At 45.5% G+C, this 22,859-nt stretch overlaps 1 protein-coding gene across 1 annotated transcript in view; it reads right to left on the bottom strand.

Annotated features, from left to right (window-relative positions):
- The window catches only part of EGFR (epidermal growth factor receptor), a 202,670-nt gene that overhangs the window by 57,651 nt on the left and 122,160 nt on the right, over positions 1 to 22,859 (bottom strand). Inside the window, exons 2-4 of the mRNA XM_059397207.1 lie at positions 6,961 to 7,112; positions 5,785 to 5,968; positions 2,746 to 2,880 (exon numbers count right to left, since the gene is read on the bottom strand). Coding sequence (XP_059253190.1) covers positions 2,746 to 2,880; positions 5,785 to 5,968; positions 6,961 to 7,112 — 471 coding nt within the window. The remainder of the gene's footprint in view (positions 1 to 2,745; positions 2,881 to 5,784; positions 5,969 to 6,960; positions 7,113 to 22,859) is intronic.

Raw genomic sequence — 22,859 nt, 5'->3', positions numbered from 1 at the left:
ACCTAAGACTACTTTACCACCATCATATTATCAAAAATATTAACCCTTTCCAAGGCAAGCAGATGATGCGCAATATTTTCCCGTTTGTTATTAAGATTTCTTAATATGGAAGTTTTCTTGTATGCCATCTGACTGGGCTTTTCTTCAGCTTGAAAATACCAATAAGCATCTTCATGTTTCCTTCTAGCACTTACACATATATTCAGTAATTTATTGTATATTATATGATTTGGAATTTATATTGGTGTGCAAAGCGGATGATTGATTTAATTTCCCCTTAAGGAAACCCACCTAATTGAACTTCAAATTCCGAACTACATCAACCGTAACATCACGTGGGGGCACACTGGGTAACCTTTTTGATTCTTAAATCCGCTGCCCATAAAATACTTAAATCACGTGATGAGATTTTCCTGGATAAAAATGAAATGCGACAAGTTCTCAGAAGGCATGTGTAGCTTGAAAAGCTCTAGGCAAGGGCAGGGTTTCCCTTCCCTCAAGGAGCGTGGCAGGTTCCTCACCTAGTCACTGGTCGGGTAATTAATGAGGAGAATGCAAGTGGCAGGTGGATACTGTTCTTTAAAAAAAAAAAAAAACAACCCTATAGTTCTGGCACTTTGATATCGTCCCCTTAATAGTTCAATCACTCTGGAACGATTTACTGAATAATAAATTCTTTCCTCATTTGCTTGAAATGTCATTCCTTTATGGACACTTAATTAAATTTAAAAAAAAAGATTTATTTATTTGACAGAGATCACAAGTAGGCAGAGAGGCAGGCAGCCAGACAGGGGGAAGCAGGCTCCCTGCTGAGCAGAGAGCCCAATGCGGGGCTTGATCCCAGGACCCTGAGATCATATCTGAGCCACCCAGGCTCCCCTATGGATATTTAATTTAGTGAGGCTTATTCTTACTGTCTTTCTCTTCTAGGTCTCTGGTTTATTCTTTAGTGTCTATTCGTAACCCAGCACTCTACTGGTTTGCAGTTCATAGCCTTGTCTTATTTGAATCTTGTTATTGGAAGAGCCTTCCTTCCCAGTATTTTTTTTTCAGGGTCTTCCTCATGGTCTTGGTGTGACGAGGATAGGTGTGCCATTTGGGCTGTTGGTTCTAGTTTATGGCAAACCCATCCTAGCCTCACAGCCGTCCAGTGTCCGTTTTTTGGGTGTTGTTATAAATGTCCACAATTCAACCTCCCCATTGTCTGTCCATCAGACAGCTGAGGAAAGGTTAAGCCGGACATCATGGATAATACAAAATTTTGCGTTATAGGATAAAGTCTGCAGTTTCTTGCCACACTGACCATCTGTTGGAATCCTGTATTTAGGAGACAAAGGGGCTCGACACCCAAGTTCATGGCATTATTTGTAACCACCAACAGGTGGAAGCAACCCAAGAGCTCACCAGCTGATGAACGGACCAACAGAACACGTGCACACAGATATCCCCCCAGTGGACAACGGACTACTCCTCATCCATGTAAAGGTAAGAAATTCTGACATGTGCCGCAACATGGAGGAAACTTGAAGACAGTAACCCAAGTGACAGAAGCCAGTCACAGAAAGCCAAGGACTATGTGACGCCCCTTCTGTGAAGTCCCTAGAGCAGTCACACTCATAGCGATGGAAAGCAGCCTGGGGTTGCCAGGGGCTGGGGGAGTTGGAGGGGGAGTTCCTGTGGACCGGGGACAGAGTTTCAGTTTTGCAAGATGAAAAGAGTTCCGGAGACGGACAGCGGTGATGACTGTACCACAGCGGGAATGTACTTTTACTACCACCGAACTGTACCATTTTTAAGAATGGTTCAGATGGGAAATTTCATGTTAAGGGTATTTCAGTACGATAAGCAAATAAACAAATAAAATAAGATACAATGAAGTAACCAGAAGGGGGTTCTAGTCAATTTTGAAGATCCACAGGAGCTCCAGATTCTTTGAGACCAAAAATAAATAAACCAACAAAACCCCACAAAGAAACCCCCCGCACAGAAACGCGTATGCAATGCACAGTTTAGGGAAACAGAGAAGCAGGAAACGGTGATGACTTGTTTTAAAGGACTGAAAGACCAGGGAGACCAGGGAGGGGGGAGTTAAAGAGGAGCCTGGTAACTGTAAGCATGTGTCTTCAGAGTTTCCCACACAGTGTTGCCAAGGGTCCAAGTGGTGCAGCCCTGACCTACAGCCTGGCCCCCCGCCAGCCTCCCTCTGGCACGGGCCGCTTCACCGATGAATGGCGGGGACCAGGTTATGGGCACCAAGGGGAATATGGACCAACAGCCCCCCAACCCCCACCGCTGTGCACTGTGCCCAACTTTGCTGGGGCTCTATTGTTGGAGGCCAAAGGTCAGCCTCCCGTGTTTCCAGAGGGCCTGGCACTGCTCAGCAGCCCGTCGGAAGCACACAAAAGCGTGGCTTGTCTCCTCTGGGCAAGATGGGAGAGGCCCCTGGGGCCAGCACTGACGGCTCCTGTCAGCAGCCACACGAGGGCTCCGTTGTCGTGGCAGGGGGTGATCTGCCCAGTTCGCAGGCATGCCTACTGTCCCCACGAGAGACCAGCTTCCCCTAGGTCCTGAATAAGCACTCTTCTAGCAGGCAGAACAATTGTTTACTACTTATTTTTGGTTTAGATTAATCTGCTCTCTGTCACACTCCCAACCCCCAACATGCTATAACTCTGTGTCCACCTCCCCCCACCCACCCAGCAACCGTAGGAGCTACAGGCAGAGGGGACTTTCTGGAGCACTTACAATTGCCCGCATGGTTCTGGAAGTCCATTGACATGTTGCTTACAAAACTGTCGTCCACGATGTCCTGCCACTTGATGCTGTCCACGTTGCAGAGGACAGGGTTGTTGCTGAAGCGCACGGCGCCCTGGAGGATTTCTGTGCAGGGAAAGAACCTCGGTAACCACAGGGCCAGGTCTGTAAACTCCCGCAAAGCACAAAGCAGGCATGCATTTCTTTACATCTGGAGTTCTGCTAAAGCAGGACCCCCACAGAGCTTGGGCAAGGGCAGGGGTGGGGGAGGCAGCTGAACTATGAGGGGTGGTAGTGTCACAGAGGAGTTGGGCTTTCCCCATGAAACTGGCCTGGAGCACAAACCATCAGAATGCAGAGATACGGGAGGGAAGGAAGCTGTGTGGGGTGAAAGTGAGTGGGGACTTGGGTCGGAGGGGCGTGGCAGACACGCACTGTGGCCAGCAAGGCCAGGAGAAGGGGCTGACGCTGTGAGGTCCTCAGTGGAAACGGTGGCCGGGGAGCGAAGGGGGGGCAGGGAGAAGGCTCTCTAGGTACGGGGAGGAGAGGACAGGCGCCAGGAATGCCACTGGCAGGAAAGACTATGTTTCACAGGAAGAAATGACACAAGATGGAAAACCGGGAATGATGAGAAAAAGGCAAGCGTGAGTATAGGGAGAGCGCTGCCTCGACGCCAGCTGACAGAAACGGTTCCTGACTGACTTCTGTGCACAAACACCGCAGCTGGGGGTGGGCAGGGGTGAACTGGATATAGGAGCTGACGGGCCAGGGGAGCCCGAGGGGTCACGTGGCTGGCAAGCTCGCGCCCCCCCGCCCCGAGACCCCGCGGGACGCAGGACACAGCCAGGTACTCTGCTGGTTTACTGAAACACACAAGCTTAGCTAATGGTCACAAGGACCCCACCAGGTAGATAACGCCCAGCAACTCCTCAGGCAGGGAGCAGACCTGCCCCAACGACAGAGCACAGACATGAAAGAGAGGGTCCTCCCCAGGAGGAGCTCCGAGGCTGTCGAAGAGAACGACACTTCCCGGAGCATCGTGTGGCCTGCGGGGGGGAGGGGACAGCAGGCTTTCTGAAGCCAGAAGACCGAGCCAATGCGTGTCGGTGGGACAGGTGGGCGTTCTCCCCGGCGGACGGTGGAGAAAACCGCAGAAGGAAGGCAGGGAGGTCCAGAAGGGCCAAACTGTGGGGTGTTGGGTTTAAAGTCAGAGATGACAGCAGGACAATCAGGAGGCAGCCAGAGTCAAGAGGGTAAATCTCTAATGGGAGGTCAGAACTGGAACCACAAAGTAGGGGCATCAAGGCTGCTGTGACCCTCGTGAAGACAGAGGTGCCAAGAAGAGTGTATGTGGTCGGGCCTTACAGAACACCTTCGGTCTGCCATGGTGAGAAGTAAAAAGTCAGCAAAGGTGCTAGACGATTCGGGTGCCCCTGACTGGGTAGCTTAGAAGAGAAAGAGGCCATCGGCCCGGGTGCCGTCATTCTTCTATTTTTACTTTCAGTACTTAATGATTTTATTCTTTGTGGTGGGCACTGAGTTGATTTTTAGCACCAGTACTTGATTAGGATGGAAAATTTCACATTAAAATAGTTATTTGATCACAAGAAATCACGTGCACGCATCCAACCCCATCCCAAAGCGGAAAGAACACCAACGAGGGGAATATGAACTCCTCAGTGCTTTAACATAGTGATTCCCTGAATCTCCCCCCATGCCCAGGAAGTGTGTGACCATCGTTATCCACATTTTTAAAGCAGAGGAAGCTGAGACACAGAGAGAACCCGCTCCAGGGGCATCTGGCTGGGGAGTGGTGGAACCAGGCCTGGAACCCAGACAGTCTGGCTCCGGGGTCCACGCTCTTAACCACACCTGCCCATCACTGCGACAGAGCATGAGGCCAGACGGGCAGATTGAGGCATGCTGGACGCACATACCATTTTGCAAAATGTGTAAATAGCACAAATTAGTATCAGCATAAACGCGAACTATGTGCGTGGGTGCTGTGAGTACCTACTGTGCTGGGTGGAAAGTCTTAGGGCCGTTTCATAGGATGGCCAAACCCAGGAGCCCGACTAGAGGGCTGTGCCAGCCGTTTTGGAGTCTGGGTCTGGATGCCTTGTCTCATTCCAGTGCTGTTGTCTGCCAGGCTCCGACCACTCCCAGGACTCCCTCTGTTCTGTACCCTCTGCTGGCACCCCCTCTTTCCTGGTGGGCCCCCTTCCCATCACAACTGCATAGCACAGGGGAAAGGTAAAGACGCCAGTGGCCATTTTTGGCTTTTTTTTTTTTTTAAATGAATTTGGGACCTTAGGAGGATCACTTTGCCACCATTTCTCTATGTGCGAGACGGTGGCAGTGTAAACACGTGCAATGCAGGACGGGGCTGGGCCTCATGTTCCCGAAGTAACAGGGCCGGCACCAGCTCCGCACCCACCACATTGCGGGGGCACGCTTCCGTTATCTTCACTTTTGTTTAAATCAACGTCTGTCTCTCCTACCCTCTTCCTTAGCTTCTACTTGGAGGACCCTCATGAACGTCCCACTCACGGGAATTCAAACTCTGCAACACCGTCATTCTCTGTCCTTCCCGTCAATGTCTCTGTCCTTAAGTCATGCTCTGTGTGACAGCATCACTCTGAAAGCGGCCTCCGACAGGGGAGGTTTTTAATGCATGTCCCTTATACCCGAGGTCCAGGTAACAGGACCGGCCGTTTACTCTCTCCCTAGGCACAGAGAGCCAGAAGCCCAGCCAAGGTCGTCTGGTCTCTGTTTCCAGGAACCAGTGCCGTTTCTTACTAACTCTCTGGGTATCTCCTCAGGGATACAGGGCAAGTGGTACCTGGCTTAAATCGTCCCTTCCCATCACTGACCGTCTTCTTTAACTTCCACCTACTGTCTCGGGCATGTAGCTAGCACACAGAGCATCTGTACTGGACGGATACGAGACTTCTCTGAGTGGCACAGAGAGAGGTGACCGGTTCGCTGAGCACCTGCAGCCACAGTGTCCCCGCGCCCGGGGCCTCTCACCGTGTAAGTTTCTCAGGGGAAGCTCCTGCAGCCCGGTTTTGTTCGTGCCGTAGTTGGATAAGACGGACAAGGCATGCATGTTTTCATAGAGCACGTTTCCTCGGATGATCTGCAGGTTTTCCAAGGGAATCTTCTCCACGGTGTTCAGGGCAATGAGGACATAGCCGGCAACTTCCTGGATGGTCTGAGGAGACAGAACGGGACCACGTGTTTCTCTTGTGAGGAGTTCCGGAACGCAAGGTCGAACACGCGTCCAGGAAGCCCAGGGCACCTGAGCGAACCACGCGCACGAGTGACCGATGGACATAAGGCAGGCAGAGGACTACAGTGGGGATGTGGGTGGGGGAGGGGTGACAGGATTTCCGTGACTCCTACACTTTTGGCCCTTGAGCCTGCTGGCAGGAATGAAGGGCGAGGTGCGTTACTCAGGAATGCTGTGATTCTCATTTCACGTGGTTTTGGGACACTCAGAATAAAAGGAGAACATTTTATTAATTCATTTTGTATCTGTCTTGCATGCTTTCTTATTAGAAAAAAAAAATAATAACCCAGAAGACCAATTCAGCTAGGACCAAACTCTGAAGCCTTCAGAGCTGGGTCCTTTTGGCTCACTAGAGCCTGCTGTGAAATATTTGGGAAATGTGTGAAGTGGTGTAGAGGGAATACCAAGGAAACAGGAAAAAGCTACAAAGTGGAACTTATTTTAAAGTTCCAATTAGGGGTGCCTGGGTGGCTCAGTGGGTTAAAGCCTCTCCCTTCAGCTCAGGTCATGATCTCAGAGTCCTGGGATCGAGCCCCACATCGGGCTCTTCTGCTTGGCAGGGAGCCTGCTTCCTCCTCTCTGCCTGCCTCTCTGCCTACATGTGATCTCTGTCTGCCAAATAAATAGATAAAATCTTAAAAAAAAATAAAGTTCCAATTAAAGAGCCAATACAGCTAAGACAATGGTTAGACGTTTAGTATCAGGGTGTACGATGATGGTGGAAAGCCAGGCCGGCCTGTTTCTCTGTATTATTTCATAGCTGTAACTTGACACTAGCTGGAAGAGTGGTTTTCTGATAAAACTGGCATCTGTAGCTCCCCAGGACTTGTAGTTGCCAGAGTGAAAGCAAATACACTGAGGTTATACTTCTTTTTATCGTATTTGGGTAAGATGGTCAATTTGATAGAACTAACCTTTAAGAAGGAAAGGTCGTAATTCTTTTGCATGTAGGTAATTTCCAGATTCCCAAGGACCACCTCACAGTTATTGAACATCCTCTGAAGGCTCAGGAAGTGGTCTTCAAAAGTGCCCAGCTGGGTGAGCCGGTTACTCGTGCCTTGGCAAACTGCAAAGAAAAGGGAAAAAAAAAAAAAGATATCACATGAAACGCCAGGTAAAGTAGCAAAGGTAAAATAAAAGGGTCGCACATTTCAACTAACTTTTTGAGTTTCGGTGACTTGCAGTATTAATTCTGATAAAAGGTCACTCAAGACGTATGGGACAAGAAAACGTTTGTCTATATAAGGAACAGTTCATAATATATAATGTATATATATAATGCAGGAAGTCATTTTCAACTGTTAAAAATTCAAGGGGAAATAGGGAGAATTCTATGAAAATCTTTAAGACAACACAGTCTTTTTTTTTTTTTTCTTCAAAGATTTATTTATTTATTTCAGAGAGAGAAGGAGAGAAAGTGAGTGTGAGCGCGTGCGATGGAGGAAAAGAGAGTCTGAAGCAGAGCCTGACACACGGCTCCATTGCAAGGCCCTGAGGTCATAATCTAAGCCAAAACCAAGAGTCAGACGCTCAACCGACGGCACCATCCAACCACCCCAAGACAAAACAGTCCTTTAAAGTTTTGGGAGACAAACAAACAAAAAAATGTGTCATGAGGTATTTAAATAATATAATGACAACGTTGAGCTATTAACTATATAATGCACTTTTTACTTTACAAAAAAGACAGAATACCACATTACTGTGCGTCCGAAGGATATTTACAAACATAACATAGGCTGGCCAATATTTTCAGACTACAACATCGTACAACTTAAAATCAGTGACAAGAGTGTCAATTAAGATCCAACTGGCTAGAGATTAAAAATATTCGTCTATACTAATGCATCAAAGAATAAATCAAAGGACTAATTATATACCTAGAAAATAATGAAATGGAAACATACGTTTAAAAACACACTCAGCTACTAAGAAACCGACGGGTCCTTCTATTTGTCTCCGTGGACCACAGATGAAGGTGAACTGCTTTGCATTTTTTGGCAGGACACAGCCTTGGTACACTTAACCTCCCAATGTTTACTTAATATACAAGAAACAGTTTGAAGTAGGGGACGGAGTTAGCCTATGGAAATACACTTGACAGTCTATATTTAAAAGCAAAGGAGATTATAATAAAGTCGTACTTACAAACCCAGCTCTTTGAAAGACATGTTTAAGCAAGCATACCAAAACAAAGAGGTTGGGGCTTTTGAAGCAGGGAGCTTGTTAAGAGACTGCACTTTGAACCAAAATTACCGTAAGAGTGAAGAAATATGGCCTCTGGCTTTGGAGGTTAGGTTCAGGACCAGCCAGGTTCTGCCACCTGTTTGCAAAGGCATGACTGCTATCAGCAGCCAGGCAGTTGGACGCCAAAACAAGGCCAAAGTCAATATGCAGGTACTTTCCTCAGAAACACTTTCTAAATTTACATTTATATTTTATAGGCTTCTTTGTTTCCTCTTCACGGGAACTGACCATCCGCCCTTTGCATTTTTGGGCCACGGCAGCGAGCCCAAGCTCAGACACCCCCTAATCAACCCGAAGCATTTACACCAACATTCAGTGTGAAGCAATCACCACATCCTCTTTGACTCTACAGGGATTTCCCTCTTCTCCTCTTTTGTGGTCCCATTCAAATCTGGTGGTAGCGAGAACTCTCACATGGGAACTACGACAGTCCGACAATACCGAGCCCCCGTCTGCTCCAGGGGCAGAAGGGTTCCATAAGTCTCCCAACATTCCATCTGGATGGGATGACCCAACATCTCCGGGCTGCTCTCACTTGTGGGTACGGGCTACTTCGATTGCAACCTCAATCTGGAACATCTGTACACAGCTGGCAGCAATGCGTGCAGATGGGGCCAGACTGATTTCCCAATTCCAAGGTCTTCAAAGATGCCACCACCAATGTAGGTACAGGGTTGTGACAATAACCCATGACCTTTCGGCTGGCACATGTTGAAACAAAAGCTCTTTTCCCAGCTGGCAGACTAGACTATGGTCTCTCCATTTCAGCCTAAAACTGACTGGCTGTCATCTCGGTGGCACAGTATTGGTCACACCCTTCATCCCAGCCAGGTGAACAATGTCCTAGAACTTGGGGTCGGAGCGCATCTCCGAAGAGTTTCTTCAGTATCCTGAGAAATGAAAACTGTAACAGTTGCTTTCATTTTAAAGAATTTTTTCTTTTTTTTAGGATTTTACTTATTTACTTGAGAGTGCTCGAGCAGGAGCGGGGGGCAGGGGCAGAGGGAGACTCCCCGTTGAGCAGGGACCTGAAGAGGAGCTCCATCCCAGGATCTGAACCCTAGGCAGATGGACTGAGCCACCCAGGCACCCCCAGTTGCTTTCATTTTAAATGAGATACAGAGTATCAGCTTGTAAATTTCTCTCAGCTCAACCAAAGAATTTTTATTACTAAATCAATGACAAAGAAACTTTTGTCAGTAAAAAAGGAAAACATGCCCTTTAAGTCTAGCCTGTTACATTATAGAAAAAATAATTTCAAAAAGATTGTAATTGTGTTTTCATTCATTCATTTGAAAGATGCTAAATGAGCTCCTAAAATATTTATTTGATGAATACCTATCATGACCCTTTATTGTTTACAATTAGTATTCTACGTTCAGAAAAAGAGATGCTACATTTGGAAGATAACAGCAACATTACACATTATTGATGTGAACATTAATTCAAAAAACATTTTGGGAAGTAAGTGCACAACCTGTGTGAACAACTAAATATGCTTTAGAAAAGTTCACGCAAAATGTTGTTCATTTTTTTAAATATGGCAAACAACTCCAAACTGCCGTAAATGCTCATCTTGTCCAACATGTGCATTCTTGGGAACAAGAGAGCAGTACGTACACTGTGTGACTCCATTTAAGGCGAATCCATCTTGAATTCTATTCTAGGATTAATTGCTAAAGTCTCAAAAGAAATGATTACAAAGCTGTTTCTTCTGAGGCTTTCTCCTGCCGTCTGCCACAAAGGAGAGGACCGTGCCTTAAAAGTCCAGAGTAAGGATCAGACTGATTTGACCGATGCCTCTTGATTCAACACAGTATCGGCTTCGTTCCATATTTACACCAAAGGTCTCGCAGCATGAATATAAAGTAATGAGAAGACTTAAACGTGAGACCACTGAATTAGTATAATTATTTTTGAAAAAATCAGATTAACAAGTTAGGCAGGTTTAAGACAAAACTGCAATGGGCAAGAACTTTTTAATTCATCCAGGAGAAAGCTTTCATTTCACCCTTCCTCCGTATGTGACCCTGAATGACTTCTCTAAGCTCTCTACCGCGTGCTTTCCTCAAGCAGTAGACACGGTGAAAATAATACTGACCTTCCAGAATTCTTTTCAAGACTGAATAAACACAACAGCTTTCAACTTGCTTTTGTTAAAATTAGCTAGTGAGAAAGGTGACAGTAACACAAGACCCAACTGCACAGATGTTAGAGGACCTCTGCGGAACACATTTGCCCCATGGAATTATCTAAACTGAGAGTGCTGGGATCTGCAAACATCTTTGCTCAAATACTGGGCATTAAATAGAGCCAGTTTGTCTGTAGACTAGTTACCAGAAAAGGAAAGAAAAAGGAACATATTCAGTGATTTCATTAAAATATCCATGGAGGATTAGGGGTTGAAGCCATTGATTCAAAGAGAAACGTGGTATCACTTTAGGGCTATCTGTTTGAAGACAAGACAATTATGGTATATCACAGTCCATACAAGATGCTAGTGATTTGCTTTTCCTGTTAAAATCTGAAGACAAATTCTTCTCCTTTTTTTTTTTTTTTTGAAGATTTTTATTTATTTATTTATTTGGCAGAGATCACAAGTAGGCAGAGAGGCAGGCAGAGAGAGAGGAAGGGAAGCAGGCTCCCCGCTGAGCAGAGAGCCCCAACTTGAAAGAGGGCTCATTCCCAGGACCCTGGGATTCTGACCAGAGCCAAAGCCAGACATTTAACCGACTGAGCCACCCAGACGCCCTCAGGTGTTCTTTTTCTTAAGAGCCCCCCAATTTATGTGAACTGAAAATGAAGACATTCCGTCTCCTCTAAGTCTTAGAATACCCTTGATTTTATGGGGTAGGGCCTGTGGTTTTCCCGCCCCGTTATGGGGGTGTACACCTCTCTTTCCCCACAAGTCTGGGCAAATCTGTATTGCTGATTAAGACACAACATTAAAACAAGTTTCTCCAGATTTTCCCAAAATCCACTTAGATACTTTTGAAATCACCTAGGAAAATTTATAATTGTTTTAATTTGTTGTTTTCTCAACTATGTATGAATATTGGCCAGAGCAGCCGGGCTCTTGTAAATCTCTCCCCTTGGCCTCCTAAATTGTCTGTCCTTTTATCCTTGCCCCATTTTCCACAGAACACTTCATTTTGAAGCAGAAGGCATATGACACTCCTCCTCGGCGGGCATCATCCCCATTTCCCGGTGTAATCGGAACACAGTACAACAAGCTCCTTTCTCATCATCCCTACTTCTCTCGGCCTCCCCTTGCTCACTGTCCAGCCACACTCCCCTAGTTCTCTCCAACTGGCCCGGTTCTCTTTCACTTCAGGGCTGCCCCATCTGCTGTCCCATCTCCCATCTCCTTTCCCTCCAGATGTTTGCATCTTTGTCTCCCTGTTATCACTGGGATTCCAACTCAATGGTCCTCCCTTCAGGAAAGCCTCTCCTGGAACCAGATTAGCTCAAGTTCCCACCATTAAATTCTATCATATCCCCCTGCTCTCTTTACTTCCTAGTAAACTGATCACTACTTCGAACTATTATTTGTATGCAAATATATGCATTTATTTATTCATTCATCTATATGGCGGGGATGGTGGATTTTATTTTTTAAAAAATTTTTAAAAAGATTCATTTGTCTATCTGAGGAGGGGGGTGGCTTGGCTCGATCACAGAACCTGAGATCATGATCTCCCAGAATCAGAGATCATAATCTGAGCCCAAATCAAGAGCTGCTTAACTGACTGAGCTCCTCAGACCCCGCCCCTGGAGGCCTATTCTGATTGATACATGTGTATCTCATTGGACTGACTGCTGTGATGTGTGTACTTGTGTTACTGCATTTCCATTTTAGATGGGGGAGCAATGAGGGGCCGTGGGACCATGAACGACAGGGAAGAGACCACGAAAGTCTTAAATGACTTGACAGGGTCTCTTTGCCTCTGTTTTCAGACATCCAATGGAAGGGGAGGAGACAGGATATCTTACAGGAGTGGCAGTCCTCAAACCTTCTGGTTGGTCACTGTAAAATCTTTCTAGTCTAACATATATGATTAAGCTTTAAGAGCCAGAGGAGGACATTTTTAACCACCTTCATGCTGAAAAGGTTTAAGGAAATCCCCAATAAGATGATATTTATATAACAGATTTAAAAATATAGAAGGCAAAGATACTCAGAAAACTTGTCAGAAGTTTCACTGTATCAGAATTTATCATTTCTTTTGCCTTTAGCCCACTGAGCCACAGGCGCCCCATCATTTCTTTTGCCTTACTGAAACTGTATTGTGTAGTGATTTCAAAATGTGTATGTCTATCCATCTCAACTATGCTAAAAATGCCCAGAAAATGCACCAAGTTGTTAACTGTCTTTGATGAATAGTGGGATTTGGGGTGTTTTATTTATTTTTCATGGGTTTTCAGCTTTTCCTATTTCTACACTGACCATATATGACTTTAAAAAAAAAATTACTGAGGGGTACGTCTACAAACATCGGGGTTAAACAAGGCCAAAAGAAAGACATTTTCATATAATACATTTTTAATGGAGAAATGATCAAGTACAACTATTAAGATCCTCAAAGTTTTACATTGTCCATGTTAAGAACCTGTGTAAATGCGCTTTAAAAATTAGTGATAATTGATGAGCAGCGAATTACTACAGACAGAAAATGTTAGGAGGGATAAGCTGGAGATAGTTCAACTCATTATTGTTCTTAATACTTGCATTGAGCAGCTCTTGGAAAACACAATGCATTGCAGAGATAGTCTCGCTTCATATGGCGATGTGCTTAAAGAGTTCCCAAGCTGCATTTTTTCCCCTTGATCTATACATTTTTTTTACATTGGTTTTGGGGAGCATAGGGTAGTTTATCTCACAGGTAAATGTAATAAATTGTGATTACAGTACCAGACAAGCCTATGGAACTTATTTAATTAACAGTTGGTAATAGGAAAGTAGAAAAGCTATGGTTGAGTCATAATGAAATCATTGGGCAAAAAAATAAAAGTACAAACAAAGTAGCATTTACATTGTCACTGTGGGTTTAATCAAAACTTTTGTAGAGTGGGAAAAGTCTCACAACTGTGAAGGTTTTCCTTTGTTTTCCAGAACTTAATATTTTATCACTAGTTCCTTATTTTATCCTATTTGATTTTTAACTAGTACATAGTTCTCAGCTTATAGGTATCCAAAGATGGTTTTCAAGCTGAATTTGAATCTACACTGTGACCTGGAAATGCATATAAAATAGTCGAAAGGTCCTCTTAAATATTTGATAATTTGCCACGTGCATTTCTAACATCCCTACTGGACTAAACATGCCAAGCTCTGACTTGTCCAACACAACTGCAGGCTACAGGAACTCCAATTAAGTTAATAAGCAGAAGATTTTAAAGTAACATCTCTTTTATTTTTGAGTTAGGGAACAGAACACCTAAGCTGGTTGGTTTCTATCCCCATGGTTCTCTTCCTAGCCATTACATTAATCCCAAGATTTTTAAACAACAGGCAGAATTAGGATACCTTTGTATATCGTGTCTACTCTCTTGGGAATTAACTGATGTGTCTGAGCCCCAGGAAGTCCAGTTCTCCAAGGGACTGTGGAATATGCGTCCAGTGACATCCTCAAAACCTGTCAGAGTGCCAATGGTGATGCTATCATTATGGGATGGTCTCCTGCCGGTTATCTGGGTCTCAATGTTTCTCACTGGTTAAAAATGGGACCAGCTCAGCATACTTGACAGAGGAGCTATGAGATCATGGACCTGGAAGTACTTCATAATTCACAACTCTCTGAATATAAATTACGTCCGACGCTGGGGCTTTACCCTAGCAACCAAACTTTGGCCATCTATTTCTGTCTACATCTTCATGATACCAAAAAACCATTTCCTACCCCCACCCAGGAACTTAAACAAATTTTTTTTAAATAGTCTCAGCAGAATTGATGAGTTGTGTTGAAATTTGGGATAGCTCTAAGATTCTGAAATAAAGGGGTACCTGGGTGGCTCAGTGGGTTAAAGCCTCTGCTTTCGGCTCAGGTCATGATCTCAGGGTTCTGGGATTGAGCCCCGCATCAGGCTCTCTGCTCAGTGGGGGGAGCCTGCTTCCCTTCCTCTCTCTCTGCCTGCCTCTCTGCCTACTTGTGATCTCTGTCTGTCAAATAAATAAATAAAATCTTAAAAAAAAAAAAAGATTTTGAAATAAAAGTCAGCACTTTGTTTTATAGGCTGTTATCTTGAGAATGGTCCTAACAATGGAAACCAAGTATCTTAAATCACAGGGCTGGAAATCCATTCCATTTCTAAAAAAGATTTTATTTATTCATTTGAGAGGACAGAAAGTGAGTTAGCAAGACACAGACAGAGAATGGGTGGGGGAAGGGGGAGAGGGAAAAGCAGGCTCCCCACTGAGCAGGGAGCCCGATGTGGGGCTCTATCCCAGGACCCCAGGATCTGATCTGAAGGCAGACACTTAACCAACTGAGCCACCCAGGCATGCCTCTCCATCCCTTTTTTTTTTTCTTAAATAGGTAGTTTATTGGTTAGTCAGAGATGAATCTGACCTATCTTACTGAACTATGACAAACTGATTTGGACGAAAAAAGAATTTCATAAAGCAATACCAACTTTTTATTCGCTCAATCCAATAAATCCCTTTCGAATACCTAGTATGTATCAGACAACACTCTATCTTGGTGGCCAGTGTCTCTGTATTTTAAACATATGGCTAGGTACTGAACAAAAATTCATGGGTGGAGGAGTTACATATATCACCATTTCTTTCAGCTTATACAGAACTAGGTCTATATGTGGCTAACAAATACCATGACTGACTATTGAACGCTGAGCAGGGCGCACAGGAGAAAGGACAGAACACTGGATTTGGTTTAAAAATCTATGTGAAAATATAAACAACAGTGAATTGAATGTGTCTGGTTTTTCCTTTCTAGAGATACCATGAGCAAGCTCCTCCTCTCGGCCCGGGCTCTGTTTTGCTAATCTCCTAGCTGGGGACGACTGCTTACTCATGTGCAGGGGCTCTCTCTTCACAGACAGGAATACTTCTGAGGTGACTAATGCCACTTCCCTTCCAAAAGTCTAGTAGCCAAACCACTGCTTCTATCCTTGCCTCCACTACAATGTCTGCTTCTGACCTATTTCTTGCGAGCTCTGCCGCCTTCTCAGACTCGGGCCCCTCAGACCGACCAGTGCAGGGCAGGGCAGAGTCAAGAATCTTGTTGGTGCCAGCCGTCTCCACCGTCCTTCCCAGGTTCCAAGGCTGCCCTGAAACCTGCCTGTTACCCAGATGAGGAAGAGGAGTTGAGGAGCAAGTTACACGGAAGGACCCACTGAGCGAGGATGGGTATGCCCGTCCGATCCATTGTCTGCCTCCCAGAGCGCCAGGAGACTTGGAGGGATGAGGCAGTTCCGGGGCGAGGCTGGCTGGGGAAGGGGACACCAGTGATTGTCACAGACGGTGAAGCCCAGAGAAGGGCTGGTGCGAGGACTTGGGAAATGCAAATACAAATATACAAAAATACAAAACTCCAAAAAGGGGTTGGTGTCAAAGGCCATTGCTTGAAACCGGGTTTCAAAGCTGATGAGAGTTTGACCAAAGGCTGCCTTCGGTTGACTACCTACCAACTCTCCACTCTGACTTGACTCAGTTCAGTAGCGAACTGGTGAGCAGAAAACAGTGGTGGGGGGTTGGGGGGGTGAGAGTGTGAGCCTTCAGGTCCAACATTCCCAAAGCCCTTGGCACGCGTGGTCTGGCAACATGCTACGTTTTCAACAGCTTCTCACCACCTCATGTCTAATGTTGCATCTCAGGGTGCAGCTTTTCTTTTCCTACTTACACCTGCACAATCTGCCATTCCCAGCAAGGTGACGTGGAGGTAAAGTGAGGCAGGGCTGACAAGATTTCACTCCTCTGGGCACAGTCCTCATCCGACTCACAAACCTTCTGTTTTGTATTCTGCTCAGGTCCACATGGCTCACTCTCTAATGACAAAGGCTGAGTAATAGTCCCCACATTGGGCTCTTTGCTTGCTGGTTGAGTTGTCCTTCTAGAATTCATGTGAATGCCTTGCATGGCTGAGAAGCCTCGTGGAGGGTGGAGTCATTAGCCTTAGGTGTCGCCACAGCACCTCTCAGAAAGCGTTCACTCGCCTATGCTCTGGGACCTGCCCCTGGGCTGCGAGGGGCTGTTTGTTCTTTTGTTCATTCACTTAGTTAACTAAAGCATATTTAATAAACTAGCACAGCCACGGCTGCCAAGAATGAATCAGAAGTACTCACGGCCCTGCAGGAATATAGGAGCCCTTTGGGGAGATGACTTTACACATGAAATCATCACAGGATGTCCTAAAGCCACTCAGGGTAGAGATGTACGAAAGGAACCCAAGTCAGAAAGCAGAGAAATGCTGGCCTGTAGTTATCTGAGGGAGAAGACGCCAATACTCCTTATTACCAGGAGAATGGAAACATGATACTTCACCTTCAGAGTAAAAAAACAAGTCGCCAACAAGTGCCAGGAGCTGAGCCCCGTGACTTTGCCTCACACCGTCCCACAAGAAACCACACTCCACAAGAGAGGTGTCTTCCATTGCTATCTGTTTTTCTGGATTCCTCTCCCTTGGGTCACTGCCCATATCCTAATTTGGGGGTTCCAAGTGACCCTTTCTGGTTTTGTTTTCAGTAATCTGTAAGGACCATGTCTCCATCCAATCTTACCGAACAAAATTCTGGAAAAGATTTGTAATTTGCAAGGAAATAAAACATTTCTAGTCCAGAACAGGGGACAAGAAGGACCTTTGTTGCAAGCATATCTCTGCAGAAAGACTCTGGGTTCTATGGGGCAGTGCCTGCCTACTCCCTACGCCAAGGTAGCTTAAATGTTCGTTTAAACTTTCTGTTATTATCCAGGTTTCGAAAAAAATCAGTCTCTAATACACAATTGTTTTAAGGCTGTCTCTGAATAACACACACATATTCAGTTGAATAACACACACATTTCAGTTTACTGATGAGCATTAGAAAGAACAAACAACAGAAACAGCACCCTATACCCCCACCCCACAAATGACAGCAGTAAAAATCTGAAACACGGGGGCAATCACTAAGACGCCAGGAAAAGGTCATTATAGCAGTGTTTTCTTCTTGAAAGGAGGACAGTCCCAGCCCGCCTCCTATCCATCCCCCTGGCGGCACCTGCCAGGGGAAGGTCTAGTTCCTTAGCTAGCCTGCGAGCCTTTGCGATGTGAAGACTTCCAAAGGTCTGGCTCCTCCAGACCCCCGGGCAAGCCTGGAAACGAAGTGGGGAGATCAAAGAGCTCTTCTATGGGGGAACCTCCAGGAGCACAGGCGGACCTGGAATCTGCCCCAAGCATCAACACAGAACAATCAGGATCTAAAGGAGCTAAAGCAGCTGGGGAAAGGGAGCAAAGACAATGGAGGCAAAAGGAAGCTCCACCAGCCTATACGGGGTACTTGGGAGAGAACTGGATTTGGGAGTCGGGGTCGGAGTGCACGGAGGGGGCAAAGCTGCCAGGCACGGCGGAGGTTTCCGGGCTGCTCCTATCTGACCCAGCCACCGTGCTAGAATCTGCCTCCTCCTTTTTGCTGCTGCAAACAAATGAGAAGCCGTGAAAGGAAGAAAAATGATCTGCCTACAAAGATCAGTGGCTTGATTTCACCGATGAGGGGAGCCTATTGCTTGTTTTGTTTTGTTTTGTTTTTTTCAAGTCACAGGAACATGTCAGGTTCTCAGCAGAACTATTTGAACCAATATTTCATGTTCATGTCATGAAGGATTTGAAAAGTAAAAAAGAAGAAAAAAAAAAAGGAAAGCAAAAAGAAAAAAGAAAGAAAAGAGAAGAAAAAAAGAAAACCATGGAAAGCTAGGCATCCCACCCCCGCCCCGCCATTCTGACCACAGGACAACAAACAATCAAACTTCCATCAGCACCTATCAATGATCAAGACCCTGGAGTCACCAGGTCTGGATTAGAACCCTGGTTTTGCTACTACCAAGGCAACTTCTTGATCATGCTGAGTCTCTTTTTCTTATAAAAACAAGGACTTATGACTGGGAAGGATTCCATGCGATGGCAGAATTCTAGCCAAAGCACCTGACACATGGCAGACCCTTAACAAATATGACTCCGGCTTGAATCTGAATTCAATCTGGACGGGACCCCAGCAGAATGAATTGCTTCCTTCCTCCGAGCACTCTGAGCAGCAGACCCCTCTGCCTTCTGCCCGCAAGCTGTGTGTGGCCTGGAGAGCAGCTGTGAGCTCTTGCCATGGAGCGCACCAGCCTGCCGAGGTCGCAGGGACGGGTCTGTGGCTGGAAAGGAAGGCATCTGGACCCATCCCTGAGCAGGGAGACTGTGCTGGGCCCTTAGAGCTGAGGAAGCCACGCCTCGTACATGCCTTTCAGAATTCCCTTAAGAGAACTCCCAGCTTGCTGTGAGCTCAGAACATTCTCTCCTGTTATTTTTCACTTAGAAAAAGCCCTCATCTGACCCCTTTGTGGTGGTTTCGTAAGCATAGCTGGATTTGAGTGCTGTGTGTGTGTGCATATGTTTTTATTTAATGCTTTAAAATGGACAGTTTTTTCATTTACTCTTACTTAATCTAAATATTCCCTTTAAGTTTCACTTCCAAATGGGAAGAGGAAGTAGCAGTGCAAAGAACAGAATTAAGAGCACAGGCCAGTCCCAGGGCGCGGGGGCCCAAAGCCTCTTTCCCTAGCTAGCTCTGAGTTCCGAGGCCCACTTCCTGGGTTCATCGACTAAGAAAGACTGACCTGAAAATCACTAACACCTACTATGTCACCTCAGGAGAAGCCCGAGCCAAGTTTCTGTCACAAGGAGTTGTAATTTTAGCTCATACACTATTCTTTCTAGAACATATTTTCCCCTCCACGAGGACAGCTGTCAATCCAAAGTAGCCATTGCCATACGAGACCGCTCTCTATCTGGTGCATCACCTGCCCAAGCCAAGTAACTTGGTGTTGCTGCCAGGGTTGGCCTTCCCTTGCCACAGACCTAAGTCTAGAAAAGAGAGATTCTGAAACGCCCTTTATGACGTTCCAGAGCCAGGGCTGGCAAACTTTCTGAGAAGACTCAGAGAGTAAATATTTTCAGGTTTGCAGATCACACAGAGCTGTTTCAAGCTCTCAGCTCCGCTGCTAGTGTGCAAAACCAGCCACAGACCAGAAGCAAATAAATGGGCCTGACATGTGCCCATGAACTCTATTTACAACAACAGGTGGTAGCTGGATGTGAACTGTGGGCCGTACTTCATCAAGCTCTACTTTAGAGGAAGGCCTAACAAGAGGTCAGGAGGTAGATGGCTAGGGTTCCCTCCACTCCGTACTTTCTAGAAGGTAAATGTTAAACAGAATCATTTTCCTCTAAGGCCAAACTCTGAAAGAGCTTTCTTAGGGTTGAGATCTTCCTCCTCTAGCATTAGGTAAATAGGGGAATGGAAGATACGAGGCACTGAAAATTGACAGGGAAGTATAGGGGCTGGGAAGTGTCCTTCGTGTATGGTCTTGTGTCGTGGGTATTACAGCTCTGTGCTAGGCATCATTTCCTTTTAGAATTGGATGTCCAACCCTATATATCCCCACCACACCCAAGAACCCTGGCCTTCCGTATTCAGGACAAATGGTTGTCAACTCCTGCTTGTCCGTTCCGAATTTTAATCTTGCTCCAAGTTTGTGAAGCAATATTCTTGTATTTATTTATAATTCTTAAAATGTAATTATTCCTTCGAGTGATCTGAAGTTAGTCCCCTGAGAATTTCCTCTGGCTTAACAGAGATGCGTCTCATTCCTCCTCTACCTTACAGCCCTGCGGATATGGGAAGACAACGGCTGCTTCTCACCCCTGCTTGTCCCACCCAGGGACTTTGCTCCAGATGTCCCTCCTCCTCAGTTCTCCTGGGAATTCCATGTGTGTGGCCTCCCTGCATAGAGACATCCTCCAGAAAGACACTACCCCATCCGGCTCCTCTTCCCGGTCTCCTGGTCCTGCGGCTGCCTCTTACGGCCTTGGATTTGCTCACATTTGGGGGGTGAAAGCCTTCTGTTGTTTCACAGCACATTTGGTCTCTTTAAAGAGGAACGTGTCATCTGAGAACAACAGCAAACATTCTGCTTCCTGTGGCTTCCCTTTAGCTCGTTACACTGAGAAATTCAGCAAGGAATAAAAGATGGATAAATGCTGAAATTACTCAAACTTCTGCGCTAGCATCGTACGTCCGTCTTCGGCAAATGTGATTCACTTCTTTCAAGTTTAGTAACTAATATGGCAGTTGAGCAATGAAAATGGAATCTCCGCTGCATCTATTAATAGTAGGGAGGACGGCAAATTCCTCGCCAGCTTGGATGAGGAAGTGTTTTTCCTTGCTCGGGTCTCTCTCAGGTTTTAGTTTTCTATCACATCGCACCAGCCTATGAGAATTAGCTTGGCTCCTGACTGCAGATACAGCATTCGGTGGCTGAGTGCCCGTTTTCGGATCGAACCCCTTTGAGATCTAACGAGAGCAACATCTTCCAAAACCATGAGTCTGTTAGAAGAACAAACAAGAAAACCTATCACTGCCACCCTTGCCTCATTATGAACTATTTAATCAACAGAATATATAACAGTCACTCACAGAGGTGGTTACCAAATCTTATTTTGTATCTTCCTTTGAAAAATTTCCTACCTTCAACTTTTATGCTTTTATCTGGCTTACTGGAGGTATTTTATAATTTTCTTCTTTTTTAAGCTTTCTTAAACAGCCTTCACATTTAAATACGGCGACTAAGGTGGATGGCTCCACCAGCACAAAAACTCCAGGCCAAAGAACACTAGAGAGGACTTCTTATCGCTTAGTAAGGACCTATTTGCTGTGTGGGGACAATTAGGGACTAATCTCCAGGAGCCACATAGCTGGTTTTGATCATCGGGAGCATCTTTCAAAACACATGCCCTGTTCAGTGACAAGGCGTCCACGGGGATGCTCTCCGATGAAAGGAACCTCATGCATTTTGCTTGTGATGTAAGTCTAGGAGACTCCTGGTAATTAAGGGAGAGGAGTGGAATGATGTGGCTGGAGCCAAGTCACCAGGCCTACGAAACCACTGCAGATGAAAGCTGCTTACCCCCACGATATGTCTCAGGACCAAATCCTGGCTCAACAATGCACTCCAGGGGATCGGAAACCTTTCTATCTGTTCCTGTGCCAGCCCTGGCTGCTCTGGCTGTCCCATTCAATCTGACAGAACATGTTGAGGAAGATAAAGTCGTTCTTGGCAACCTGGGGCTCTGCATGTCTCTGCAAGGCCAGTGCTGTGTGAGGGTGGCATCCAATGGCCTTTAGGAGGCCGGAGGCTGAGGCCCAGTGCAAAGGACATATTTCCATAAGTCAGTAATCTGTAATCTCAAACCCTTGTTTGTTTGTTTGTTTTTGGGCTTTTCCAGCGAACTGTCTGGTGGTTGAGGCCAGTAACCAGAGAAGTAAAAAACTAAGTGTGTACTTTATGGCTTTACCAAACTCCTCCTTAAGCTGTTTATTCTGGCAGATCGCCAAATCTTGGGGGTGGGGGTGGCCACAGCAGGGTCACTCCTAAGGGGCTGTAGGAGTGCCCTTCAGTGAACTAATTTCTACTCTGTTGAACGGCCACTCAAACCAGATTGTTTTCCTTGAAGCTGAGAAGGTTTTCTACACAAGCATTTCTTTGTAAGCTCAATTAACTTTTACAATAATTTGTGCTTTTAGTTTAAGAACTACAGATGTTGTGTGGGTGGTGGCGAGGGTGAGGGGCTGGGGATGAGAGCATGAAGGAGTAAGGATGCAGACGACTCCCCCTCTGGAAAATGTGGCCACACTTCCTTTCATGGAAAAAGCACATCAGTTTTTAGGATTACTAAAAAACTCAAATCGTGTGTAGAACCAGAGAAAGCCCCGGCGACTTGTTTGGGGGAGGCCAAACTGGGCCATCGCCCGACTCCCCTCCCTCCTAAAGAGACCCAGATCTTTGGGACAGGATTATCTGGAATTATAATTTCATGCTTGGAGACAGTCCAAAAATTAGGTGGCAGAACCCAGTCATTCATCAAATGCTTGCTCAATTTGCAAAAGAAATACAAAACCAAAAATATCAAATGACAATTAGGATTAAGTATTAATGTGCCAAAGGACAGAGGAACTCTTATTAACTTAATTAATTTCCACCGGGAATGGTTTTTGCCATTAGAAATACACTTGCTTTTTCCCCCTAAGTCTATTCATTTATTACTGAGTGTTGATTTGAGGTTACATGGGGGATGTTTGTGTTGTGCTGGATATTTGTGTTATTTCATAAAACAATTCCTACATCCCATTATACCTGTCACATACTGAATGCTATATTCATTATATACTCATCCACGCACAAAGAAAAAAGCATTTACGAAATCCTTTAGAGTTTGCACTTGCAAATAATTCAGACTTCCTAATTCATGTCTATCACCTACTAGTTATTTTTTTAAAAACCCTAATAAGGAAATTACTGCGAATCAAG

The sequence above is a fragment of the Mustela nigripes genome, chromosome 4, assembly GCF_022355385.1.
Source record: "Mustela nigripes isolate SB6536 chromosome 4, MUSNIG.SB6536, whole genome shotgun sequence".
In the NCBI taxonomy this organism is placed as follows: domain Eukaryota; kingdom Metazoa; phylum Chordata; class Mammalia; order Carnivora; family Mustelidae; genus Mustela; species Mustela nigripes.
This window is presented reverse-complemented; position numbering and strand designations above follow the sequence as displayed.